The sequence below is a fragment of the Schistocerca serialis genome, chromosome 6 (genome assembly GCF_023864345.2).
Source record: "Schistocerca serialis cubense isolate TAMUIC-IGC-003099 chromosome 6, iqSchSeri2.2, whole genome shotgun sequence".
NCBI classification, from domain to species: Eukaryota; Metazoa; Arthropoda; class Insecta; order Orthoptera; family Acrididae; genus Schistocerca; species Schistocerca serialis.
The window spans coordinates 190,013,617-190,027,022 of NC_064643.1; the positions used below are offsets into that span (position 1 = coordinate 190,013,617).

Consider the following 13,406-nt stretch of genomic DNA (forward strand, 5'->3'; position numbering starts at 1 on the left):
GAATATGATAACATCGAAATAAACACTCGTGGTTTGTGAAGTAGAGCCGTTGTTAACACACTGTCAGCCACGCGTCTTTCGCTACGTTTTTCTTGTATACAGTTCTGATCATTTTTTCTGTAAATGTGTCCATTCATCGCATAGTTTGAATAGCTTATCATCACCATTGTCAGTTCTCCTAGCAGGAAAACATGCGTTTACCAAAAACTGGAAACTTTTTGAATCAACAACGCTGTGTTCACCTTTGTTCTAAACTCCAAGGCTCATAAATTGTCCAAAAAACTACTACATCTCGACGATTCGACAACGGAATGACATCTACTGAAAATTCATGCCTGAAAGAAAACTTCATTTTTGTTAATAGAATACGTGAACCATGAAAATGAAGTTGTAAAAATACAGACATTATAAAATAAATGTATGAAATAATAATAGTACAGCACCAATTCTAATGATAACATTATAACTTTATTACTATAGTATTAATATTACTCCTAGCTTTACAATGTATTTACATTTTCCAGTAACACAAGATCGTACATTGTCTTAGATATTTCTTCTTGTACTTAATGTCTGAATCTCTGGTAGCCATGTGGTCGGTGGGCACGCTCTTTTCTTCCTTCCTGTTCGTACCCCTTCCACAATCCGTCGTGGTGGATACGTTTCTCATATGTACATTGCATATGACCAAATAGACAATCGAACTTGTGAAGCCCATTTTGTTACTGATGACTTCATTTGTGGCCATTTCCCGCCTGGGTATCTCTGTACACAGACCCCGTACATCTATGGTTCAAATGGCTCTGAGCACTATGGGACTCAACTGCTGAGGTCATTAGTCCCCTAGAACTTAGAACTAGTTAAACCTAACTAACCTAAGGACGTCACACACATCCATGCCCGAGGCAGGATTCGAACCTGCGACCGTCGCGGTCTCGCGGGTCCAGACGGCAGCGCCAGAACCGCGCGGCCACTTCGGCCGGCCCCGTACATCTATCTCAGCTGCCATCAGGTTTTTAATGAATTGGCATTTAACTGTCCATAGACCTCATCCATAAGTTATAAAGCTTATAACAATTGTTTTGAAGGTTTTTGTTTCCTTTCTAATATGTTGCTTCCGTAAAATACCATTTAATAGCCCAATATTGAACTTTCCAGAATTTATTCTTTAATTAATTTCCTTACCTTGTTTGCCATCCTGTCTGATTTTTTACTCAAGGTATTTGCCAAGTCTTTGTTTGTTCCCCCTGATACCACATATTTTTATAAATTAATGCTGACATGAAAGCCCATTTCTTAAACTTGTCTATTAATATCCTTCTTCATTTTGCGCCATGAGCAGCTGGTCATCACCGAGTTGTATTAAAAAGATATTTGTTGTTCCAGCTGTCCACTAGTTTCTCTGTATGTGCGGTTTAAGCAAAGATATATTTTGAAAGTTTCTGAGTTTATCTAATAGTATTTGTGTAAAATCGTATAATATAACCATATAGAAAGATTAACTTTTATTCATAATTTAGCAATAATAAATCACATGACACTGGAACTGAAGGTTTAATGTCTGTTACTGAATACTGGCAATAATTAACCGGTCTAGTCCTTAAAAGAGAGTATAAGTGAAATAATTAAAGAGATTTATCTGGAAGACAACTTAAGGGTGAAAATTTCCAAATTTCGTGGTCGTTCGGTATGCCTTGTAACTTGTTTCGTTGAACCTGAGACGTAAGAGTCAACCTAATGGCCACTTAACGAAGTGGTGGATATCGCGAAGAATGATTAACGCGTATGCGGTCATATAAGACTGGAGAAAAGCATACGTAAAGTACTTAAATCAGCATTCATAACATAACCCATACCAATTTCACTATTCCTTAGCTAATAGGAATGGCCATTGTATACCGTACAGTTTCAGAAGTAATGTCGGTTCACAAATATTTGAAAAAGAATATTGATCAGGCCTATTTCCAATGTGTTTGGTCCTGTTTTCGTGTGTGTGATCATGATTTCCTTACCTATAGCTGGTCCGATAGTGAGTAGCATGATGCCGCAGGAGACCATATTGAAGCCTATGGCGGCCGGCAGCTTGTGCTCGGGGCACACCTCGGTGACACACAGGTTTACGTTGACGACGGCGGCGCCTCGAGAGAATCCAGACACAGCGTTCCACACGCACAGCGCCACCATGCCAGAAGACATCGCTATCGCTGCACAGAAGAATAGTGGCCAGTAGCAAAGCTAAGTCAGTGGCAGTGGCGCATTCTGATATAGAACTAGTGACTAAGTGCTAATATTACGTTTAACAGGAAAATAAATATAACGTGGAAGGGAATGTGATACAGTGAAAATTTCCAATGGTAAGTAAAAACAAAATAACTCTTGGATCTAAAACAGAAGTAATTGAGATCATTTATATTAGAAAATCACTTTTTCATTTTTGCTACGAGGTTAAAAACACCCCATAATGAACATAATAAACATAAAACTTTAAGCACTTAGCATACTTTTGCCCTTGATATAGAATGAAGTAAGGAAAACTAGCGCAGTCGAAAAACTGTAAGTACACAACTAAGCATGGACTGCAAGTCGGTGCTGAAGAAATCATCGCTCTCATCGTCATCACTGCCATAACCACAACGATCTGCAGTACGGTTTACAGACATGGAACGAGTCAACGTGAAACAAAAACTTCTCAACCATCTTTTCACTCTCATTTTCTTTCTCTTCCTCTATCGTATTCCGGTTGTTTCCCACTCCTGGTAACTTTCCTCTATTCCCTACAGCCTCAGCTTTTGTCTCCTTCCCAGAAACATTAATTTGGAATCCTCAAAGATGTCACATGTGTCTAAAGCACACTCTCGTCCTTTCAATTCTACTCGTCCTTCATTATCCGTATTCATGTAGTATAAGATAAAATTTGTCTACAGCAGTGCTCCATGTTACATTTTTCTGTCTTTGGGGCACATCTGTGTTTGGCCTCTAATAACTTTTAAAGTTCTGCCGTTATTCTACAGATTTCATTTATCTTTTTGTCGCTGTCATCTTCCACAGTCACACTACCTATCTACTTGAACTACTCTACATTCTTGAAGTGTCTCTTTTACTCAAAGTTCCGTCACCAAACAAATTAAAGCGTTTATTTTGATCTCTTACGTTATCACAATATCCAAGTGGGATAGCGTTCGGTTATCACTAAAGAACTATACAGAACGCGAAATACATACGAAACTATAAGCCACTGTTTTTTCTTCTAGGGAACAGCTGAGTGATAAGAGACAAAGTAATAATAAATAAAAATGACCTTCTCAACGTTACCCAGTTTGGTTTAGAAAGTGGTAGCATTACTGCATAAGCCACATTAGAGAAGAAAGAAATGGGAGTTGATGCACTTGAAAAGGGTGGAAAAGTCATACGTATATTTTTGAACCTCTCAAAAGTATTTAACATTCTTGACGAAGCACAACAGTGCATTGACGTTTCTTACTGTTGTAAGTATTGCTCTTTTTTATATAAATGATTTCATAGAATTTCACAACTGAGTGCACATTATCTTCCTTGATAACAGCAACTTTGTAATAATTGACACACCATCAGAGCTTGTAGTTGAAAAAGCATACAAATTTGGCCCAAGGACTGAAAATGTGATTGTTGGATAAAATGGAAAGTCCAAAAAACTACTGTCAAAACTACTGTCGCTCAATCAAACTCAAAGCTAAAGCGAAGGAAAAACATTAAAAATTGTTTATCATACAGTTCTAAATTCAATCACGAAACATAAACCGTAGGCCTACATAATACCTATTTAAAAACACAGAATAGCGTTTTCTAGCAAGGAAATGAATTTCACAATAAGCTGTATTTAAATGATGCAGAATATAGTCCTACAGTAATATAATGTGAGACTTGGCAGCTATTGATAACTCATCATGTGGTATTGCCACTCCCAATGGACTGTCCTCAATAAGCGTTATATTACTGTACTTCTGTTTGCAAGAGCTTTTAAATGCTGTTAAGAAAGGCTCTGTAAAGTAAACATGTTTCTACATTACAGTTGATACAGAGTCAAAACAATCGCCAAGCGAAAAATTACATGCCCCTCTAATTACTGATATTTGCTGAAAGCCTCGTTTCTGTATCTCGAATCATACACAAAATAGAAGGAATAGTACACTCATGCTCATAAATTAGGGATAATGCTGATACATGGTGAAACAACGCTCTGGTTGGCGGTTTGCGGGTTTAAATCACCTCAGGTTATGACCATGCGGTTCATCTGACATTCAGTCGTCGCACAGTGGCGCTAGCAGAAGTCCACATACGCAGAGATGGTGCATGTCAGAGTACGGTGCAGCGAGTGAGTGTGCAGACGTGCTAATGGTGACTGTGTGTTGAAAATGGCTCGAAGAACCCGTATTTATGACGTTATGAGGGGTAGAATACTAGGGTGACTGGAGGCTGGTCAAACACAGTAGGTCCTAGCACGGGCCCTCCGTGTGCCGCAAAGTATGATTTCAAGATTATGGCAACGATTCCAGCAGACAGGAAAGGCGTCCAGGCGCTACAGTATGGGACTTCCACAGTGTACAACACCACAAGAAGACTGATATCTCACCATCAATGCCCGTATACGACCACGGGAGTACTGCACACAGCCTTGCACGGGACCTGGAACAATTGCCTCCAGACACACAGTCTACAGACGACTGAACAGACATGATTTATTCGCCCGGCGACCTACAAGGTGCATTCCACTGACCCCTGGTCTCAGGAGAGCCCGTAAAGCCTGGTGCCGAGAACACAGTACATGGTCATTGGAACAGTGGGGCCGGCCGCTGTGGTCTCGCGGTTCTAGGCGCGCAGTCCGGAACCGCGCGACTGCTACGGTCGCAGGTTCGAATCCTGCCTCGGGCATGGATGTGTGTGATGTCCTTAGGTTAGTTAGGTTTAAGTAGTTCTAAGTCCTAGGGGACTGATGACCACAGCTGTTAAGTCCCATAGTGCTCAGAGCCATTTTTTTGGAACAGTGGTCCCAGTTATGTTCACTGACGAGTTCAGGTACAGTCTGAACAGTGATTCTCGTCGGGTTTTCATCTGGCGTGAACCAGGAACCAGATACTAACCCCTTGATGTCCTTGAAAGGGACCTGTATGGAGGTCATGGTTTGACGGTGTGGGGTAGGATTATGATTGGTGCACGTACACCCCTGCATGTCTTTGACAGAGGAACTGTAACAGGTCAGGTGTATCGGGACGTCATTTTGCACCAGTATGTCCAACTTTTCCGGGGTGCAGTGCGTCCCACCTTCCTCCTGGTGGATGATAATGCAGGCCCCCACCGGGCTGCTATCGTGGAGGAGTACCTTGAAGCAGAAGATATCAGGCGAACAGAGTGGCCTGCCTGTTCTCCAGACCTGAACCCCATCGAGCACGTCTGGTATGCCCTCGGTCGACGTATCACTGCACGTCTTCAAACCCCTACGACACTTCAAGAGCTCCGATAGGCAATGGTGCAAGAATGGAAGGCTATACCCTAGCAGCTGCTCGACCACCTGATCCCAAGTATGCCAACCCGTTGTGCGTCCTGTGTACGCGTGCATGGTGAACGTATCCCATATTGATGTCGGGGTACATGCGCAGGAAACAGTGGCGTTTTGTAGCACATGTGTTTTGGGATGGTTTTCTCAACTTATCAGCACTACCGTGGACTTACAGATCTGTGTCGTGTGTGTTCCCTATGTGCCTGTGCTATTAGCGGCAGTTTTGTGTAGTGCCACGTTGTGTGGCACCACATTCTGCAATTATCCTTAATTAATGAGAATGAGTGTAGGTATACATGTATCGCCTTATAAACGTGCACACTAGCGTAGCCTACAGTGAAATGGCTGAGTTGCAGAAATTTCGATGTTTGGATTCAGCAATGTTCTGCTCGATACTGCTTTGAGCATCAGTAGTGACTGTTGGTTCCATGATAATATTTCGGTCACATCAGATAAAATGCAGGGTTTCGCCAGACCTTTCTGTTGATCGAAACTCTCGTAGTAGAAATACGAAAAAATTAATGTTCGTTGCTAGTGTTGTTTTTAAAAAAGTCTGGGTTGCTGACCTGAGCGGGTGAGGCCAGTGACGATCGCGCCGACGAAGAAGGTGAGTCGCGGCTTGATCTTGAAGCGGTCTGTGAAGGAAGGCACGGTGAGTCTGCCCACGAAGTCGCCGCCGGCTATCATGGTGAGGCAGAGCGCCGTGTCGGACAGGGAGAGGTGGAGGTGGCGCTGCAGGTACAAGGGCAGCAGGAGCGAGAAGTTGATGGCCGCCGCGACCATGCACGCTGTGCCAAACATCACGTTCAGGTACACCCAGTTCTGTAGCAGGTCCAGGTCCATGAAGGCGATCACACGACGCCACGCTGATTGGTGCTCTGTGAAGTCCAAGATTTAGTCTACATTTAAATGGGGATTATTCCACCAAAAAAATTACAGACGTCATTTCGGGTGGACAAAAATCTTCTCCAGTCTTCACACGCGTTGAAAATGAAGTTAGTGTTGTCTAGGATTACAAGGAAAAGAAGGATAATGTCTACAATTGATGAAATGAAAACTGAGATAATGACAAGGCATTTAGCCCCTGGAGTAAAAGGTCCTTTGAAGTTACAGCAAATACAAATGTAAGCACTCTGAACAAAAATTTTGGCACCCTCACGAGAAATCAGTCTAATAATTAACACCACCTTTAGCCTTGTTAAAGGCCTCAGTTAGGCAGTGAACATTCACTAGTTTCTTCACCTGAATCGATGCACTGCTGATTAGGTCCCACAGAGCTACCAAAGTGTGGGGATATTGATTGCTACATTTCATCCGATATTCCAGACTGCTTTAACCACTTTCTTTGGGACTGAGATGTGGTTTATTTAGTGGGTCAACCATGGTGCTGTGTTAGCCACAGTGCCAGAAGACCTGTGTTCAAGACCCAGCCTTAGTCCAAATTTTAATTCATTACTTCAACTTTTATCCTTATCGAAGATACAGTTGAGACTCCCATGTATTCAAAAAAATGTAATTCCATCACATCAGTATATCACCTACTCCTGAGGAACAGTCAGGATTTCCCCATTACATACAAATCTGGGGAGCCGTTCCAGTATGAGACAACCTCGGTAATACTGACAATTTAAAATGGGGAAAATCAAGATAGTCTGAGATGAGAACTGAAGTTTGGTTCGTAGAGGGCACTGGACTAGGGTATTCCGTGCAGCTGGATATTCCATAGTGCCAGAGTGGTATTGTGGATAGCACATCTGCCCCCTACTTTGGGTTGAAATCCCATCCTTGGACAAAGTTTTAATTCATTACTTCAGCTTATCAGAGATAAGGTTGAGGCTCAATACGTCCTCAGGAAAATGTAATGACATCAGTTTAGTAAAATTACTTATCATTTTCCAAAAAAGGAAAGTATACATGCAACTCTGTGAGAGCGACTAGTGTCATCTTTAAAGATGGGAAATCCCACAGCATGCTCGTCACCAAGATATAGACAAGAGGCCAACACTTGGATGTCGAAAATGTTGAAATACGCATCATGGTATGAAGAAGTCCACAAAAACATCAAAAAAACACTACCGGCCAGAAATACATCATCTACAAACTAAAGGTTCAACGTCTGGTAGAGGTTTCAGTGCACCTGATGAGTTGAATCACTTGGAAGGTCAGTAAACTGCCACTACACTATGCGTTCCCAGACAACGGTCTACCTTCCAAGTTTGACCCACTGAGGAACCGCAGCACTATGTGCCAATTTCAGCAAAGGCCTTTTGTTAAGTATGTGACGCTATATGCCCGTTGCATGCAGTTCCTGTGATACACTGAGATGACAAAAGCAGTGCGATAATGATATGCACATACACAGATGGCGGTGGCATCGCGTACAAAAAGTATAAAAGGATAGTGCATTGACGGAACTGGCACTTGAACTTAGGTGATTCATATGAAAGGTTTCCAAATGGGAATCAATAGAGTTTGTACGTGGAATGGTAGTTCGAGATATAGGCATGGGGAATTGCATTTGGGAAATCGTTGGGGAATTCAATATCCCGAGACCCTCAGTGTCAAGTATTTGCCAAGAATATCGTATTTCAGGTATTACCTCTCAACACGGATAATGCAGTGGCCGACGAACTTCGCTCAACGACCAACAGCAGCGGCGTTTGTGTAGAGCTGTCAGTGACAACAGACAAGCAACACTATGTGAGAAACCGCAGAAATCAATGTGGGACGTGCAACGAACGTATCTGTTAGCACAGTGAAGCGAAATTTGTCATTAATGAGCTATGGCAGCAAACGACCGACGCGAGAGTCTTTGCTAACAGCGTGACACCGCCTGCCGCTCCTCTCATGGGCTTTTTGCTAGGTCGGTTGGACCCTAGACTATTCGTCAGATGAGTTCCGATTTCAGTTGGTAAGAGTTGCTGGTAGAGTTCGAGTGTGGAGCAGACGTCGTGAAGCCATGAATCTAAGTTGTCAACAACGCAGTTTACAAGCTGGTGGTGACTCCATAATGGTGTTGGCCGTGTTTACATGGAATCTACTGCACCCTCTGGTCCAATTGAACCGATTATGGACTATAAATGGTTATGTGCACCTCCTTGGAGACCATTTGCGCTGGTTATGTACTTAATGTTCCCAATGAACGATGGAATTTTTATGAATAACACTGCACCATGTCAATGACCCGCAGTTGTTCGTGATTGGTTTGAGGAACAATCTGGACAATTCGGGCGAGTGATTTGGCCACCCAAATCCCCTAGCGTGAATCCCATCAACCATTTATGAGATATAACCGAGAGGTCATTTCGTGCTTAAAATCCTGCACAGACAACACTTTCTTAATTAGGGACGGCTACAGAGGCAACATGGTTCAGTACTTTTGCATGGGACTTTCAACAGCTTATTGAGTCCATGCCACGTCGAGTTTCTGCACTAGGCCGGGCAAAAGGAGGTCCGACACGATGTTAGGGTGTATCCAATGACTTTTCTCACCTCTGTGTGCTGCACATCATGAAACTGAACGAAGTAGACCTGTATTCAGTGAAATTCTTGTCGCATTTGAAACCAATTGTCGTTGACAAGACTGGATATCCATTTATGGTTACTGTCACGATCTCTTTACTACCAGTGTTCTTATACTGCATTACATGGCTGTCAGTCGTACACCATTCCCTGCAGACAAATTGGACAGTCCACATTTACATCCATACTGTGGCAGCACCTATGAAGTGCATGGCAGAGGGTAGTATCAATTACTATGACGTATTCCCATTCCATTCACAAATGGATTGTGGAATGAACGATCGTTTAAATGACTCGGTACATGCTGTAAATAGCCTGATCTTGTCGTCATTAGCAGTGTGGGTGCGATATCTATGGGTTTGCAGTATTTTTATAGAGTTTCATTTAATGCCATTTCTTACAACTTTCTAAGTAGGCTTTGATGGGATCGTTTGCAACTATCTTCAGATGTTGTTTCTTTACCATTTCTGTGACGCTCTCCTAAGGGTAAAACAAACATATGACTTTTCGTGCTTCCCCTCTCTGTGTACGTTCAGTGTTCCCCTGTTAGTCCTATTTGATACAGGTTCCACACTCCTAAGCAGTACCCTAAGGTGGTTCACGTGAGCTGTTTGTAAGCAGTCTCCTTTGTAGACTGGCCGTATTTCCCTAGTATTCTACTAACGTACCAGTGTCTACCATCTGCTTTATCTACGACTGAGCCTATTTGACCACTCCATTTCATATCCCTACTAATAGTTGTGACCAGGTATTTGTTTGAGTTTACTCCGTAATATTGTAGTCATAGGATACTGCGTGTTTCTCGTTTTTTTGAAGTGAAGAATTTTACATTTCTAGCCCTTAAAAGCAAACTGCCGATTATTGCACCACTTCTAAATCCTATGATGGTCCTACTGAATATTTGTGCAGATTTTTTCGAAGAGTACTTCTTTAGAGATAACCACATCAGCTGCAAAAAATCTGAGTTTGCTGTTAATATTTACTGTAAGATCACTAATATAAAATATGTATCTATCGAAGATTCTCCGTCCAAGATAACATGCTGCATCCTAACTGACAAATAATCCTCCAACCTGTTACAAATTACGCTTGGTATACCATATGACTGTACTTTAGATAATAAGTGTACGTGTGCTACTGAACAAATACTTTTGAAAATAAAGAAATACTGCATCTATGCGCCTCGATCCATGGCCTTTCGAATGTATTGTGAGAAAGTGCTAGCTGCTTGCAAATGATGTGTTTCCGGAATCCATGCTGGTTGGCAAAGAGGAGGCCATTTTGTTCGAGTGCCGGATTACTTTTTAGTTTAGTATATGTTGCAAGACTTCACAATAATTTTAAGAAGATTTTACGGTAGTTACTCGGATTACGTTTATACTGGTGTACCTGTGCTTTCTTGCAACTACAGGGCACGGTTTTTGATCGAGTGGTCTCCAGTAGATTACGGTTAACAGAGGGACTATCTCACCAACAAATTGAATATAGACTCTGTTAGGGATTTCATTACGTCCCTGAACTTTGTTTGATTTTAGCGATTTCAGTTGTTACTCAGCGCGCCTTACGCTTTATCTATATTCCTAAACTGGAGCAGTATTCGAAGATTTTCCTTTGTGAAGGATAATTTGAAAATGGAGTTCGTCATTTTCGCTTTTGTTTTGCTACCTTCAATTTCTACCTTCAATTTCACTTCCTGTCTTGCCCATGAGTTCTGAACACTACCTTTAATAACCATTACATCTAACCAAAACTTCTTTATCTTCTGTAAGAGATATTTCGATAATATTCACCTACGGTAGTCGTTGAAGGCTTAAGAGTTTGCCCTCTTCACAGCTAAATGCGTTTCATTCAGAATCTCCCTGTCTAAAGGCATATGACTTGCTTTGCACTTATTTTGCAGAGTCTCTGTCTTCTTTTAAAAAATAACTGTATAACATGGAATGTCCCATTATGAACGGATCTGCTAAGTACATATCTATCAAGTGCATGATCAACTATTTCCTTGAACCCAAGCCATAGTTCTTCAATGTTTCGAGTGCTTTACTGAGATCTATCCATATTACTTCTTTACCTACTCTCTTAACATATAAATCTCTCTCAATGTTTCAGTTGCATTTTGTGCTTTGGTAATCGTTGTTACTACGACTTCCTCATGTTCACTGATACCAGTTTCAATGTGGACATCTTCAAAGAGGTCACTTCTAACTGTTGCACTGCGTATAAGGGCCTATTAGCCCAGGTTTCATTGTTGGCAGATTTCCAATCACATAGTGTTGTCTGATTCCCTCCTCTATTCTTCTCCCCACCATCACTGTGATGTCAGACTCCAAGATGACGGAACTATGACTATTATCCTGATTTTAAAATAGTGGGTTACTCAATAATTCAAGATGGCAGAACTACCCTAGTTATACTGAGTTGAAAATGGTAAGATGTACAAAAATTCCACTTGTACTAGCAGAAAACCATGGCTCTCATGTATATAATGATGGATATAAATCATTTGTATGCAAGCATTCTACTATAAACTAATTCAGCCATGTGTGTGTGTGTGTGTGTGTGTGTGTGTGTGTGTGTGTGTGTGTGTGTGTGTGTATGTATGTGTGTTAGTAGTAGTAGTAATAGTTGTTTTTGTTGTTGCTGCTGCAGAACAATGTTTTATTTTGGCAGCTGCTGGCTGAAGAACCTCACATGTTAGCCATCACACTGACATGGGCAACACACATGAGAGGTTCTGTGCCACTGTTGTGTGTGTGTGTGTGTGTGTGTGTGTGTGTGTGTGTGTGTGTGCAGGACAATAGGAACGCTTTTATTTTTTTATGTAATCAATTGTGGACATCCACAGGCCTCAAAGCTATTGAAATGAGGTGGGCAGCATATGGATAGCTGCAGACTGGCAGCAAATCCCTCCACACTGTTGGCCACTATGTTGACATGAACCAGCACGCACTGTGATGATAGCCCCAACTGCCACAGTTTATTTACCAGCCACCATAGCTGGCAATAGCAGAGCTCGAATGTAATGTGTCACCTAGACGTTCTTGCACAGGGTGATTGCCAGACGCACCTGACCCATTGTAGAGCATATGCCATAAGTCCATCCCGCTGTATGAAATGCCTGCAGCGAATGTGTGACCATTAAGTGACGCTAGGATCATATAGATCATACTGATAAGAAGTTATTTTCTATTGTCAGGAATGCGATGGAATCTCTCTGCAACACAAGAAATCAATAAAGGAATGCAGTTTCTGGCACGCAGTCAGTTCGATATATGCTGCCACAGACTGCTATTCAACATCCTATTGATGCATGTGAATGCACTAAAGTGATGTTATTCCTAGCACACAAACATTTAGAGCTGTCTCTGATGAGACCCACCGCCAAGCTAAGACCAGTACAGAGAAACGGTCGGAAAAGAAGTATTATAGAACTTGACGTCACTCATTACAACACACAAGTCAGTCACTACCACACACATTGTATAAATTCGGCAGAGTGCTAAGAAATCAACTCAATACAAATCACCTATCTTCCAAATAAACGAATCTGTTAAAAAAAATTACCTATGCACATCGCAAACTCACAAAATGTACCGTTGCAGTAGCAAAAGAATATGTTACTTCAAAACTTTGATGTAAACTGAAGAACCGTTTGTTAAATTCTGTAGTTCAAAGTAGTGAAGTGATTGAACTAATAACGAAACTCGAAGATGATAATCGCCTTCCTCTTAAACCACCACCCAGCCAGTAAAAAGCATGTGTCTTCGTAAATGCCCATAAAGATGTGAGTGATATGTGATACTATCTGAAAGGGAGCAGTAGATTCTTGCCTACCTTAAAGCTACTACAACCATAAAAATCAGGTTAATACTTTATATAAAAATATATTGTAGGTTTTCCTTTTCTCCTGTTACAGATATCTAACAATGAATTTTTGTTCATTGCTGTTGACTCAGTCGCTGATAGATCTAGGGGTTTCCTGACTCAAATGTGACATGTCACATTCTCCATCATTCCAAAACGTTTGTATCACCATCAGAGTAAAACTCTGTAGACCTTTAATTGCTCTGGGATATTCTACATATGGCATTGTCAATAGTGTGTGGTTTTCCGGAGATTTGTGTGTACATAATTATGAGAAATGCAATCACTCTAAGAAAATTATGACAAATGCAATCACCGTAAAAAGCTTCAAAGTTTATACAGTCTCTATAGAACACACCATTTTCTAACATTTTGACAGTCAGGTGCAATGTAGCTGTGGTATTTAGTGCATTCAGATCGTAGTTTAAATAGTCCTCTTTTTATATGGTTAAGACTATCATAAGAGCAGAGGAGACACTATAGATGT

The 13,406-nt window shown here is 41.4% G+C and overlaps 1 protein-coding gene across 1 annotated transcript in view; it reads right to left on the bottom strand.

The window, feature by feature from the left end:
• Nucleotides 1-13,406, bottom strand: part of LOC126484740 (monocarboxylate transporter 1-like) — a 102,638-nt gene that overhangs the window by 57,580 nt on the left and 31,652 nt on the right. Inside the window, exons 4-5 of the mRNA XM_050108335.1 lie at nucleotides 6,100-6,411; nucleotides 2,013-2,204 (exon numbers count right to left, since the gene is read on the bottom strand). Of these exons, the coding sequence (XP_049964292.1) occupies nucleotides 2,013-2,204; nucleotides 6,100-6,411 (504 nt within the window). The remainder of the gene's footprint in view (nucleotides 1-2,012; nucleotides 2,205-6,099; nucleotides 6,412-13,406) is intronic.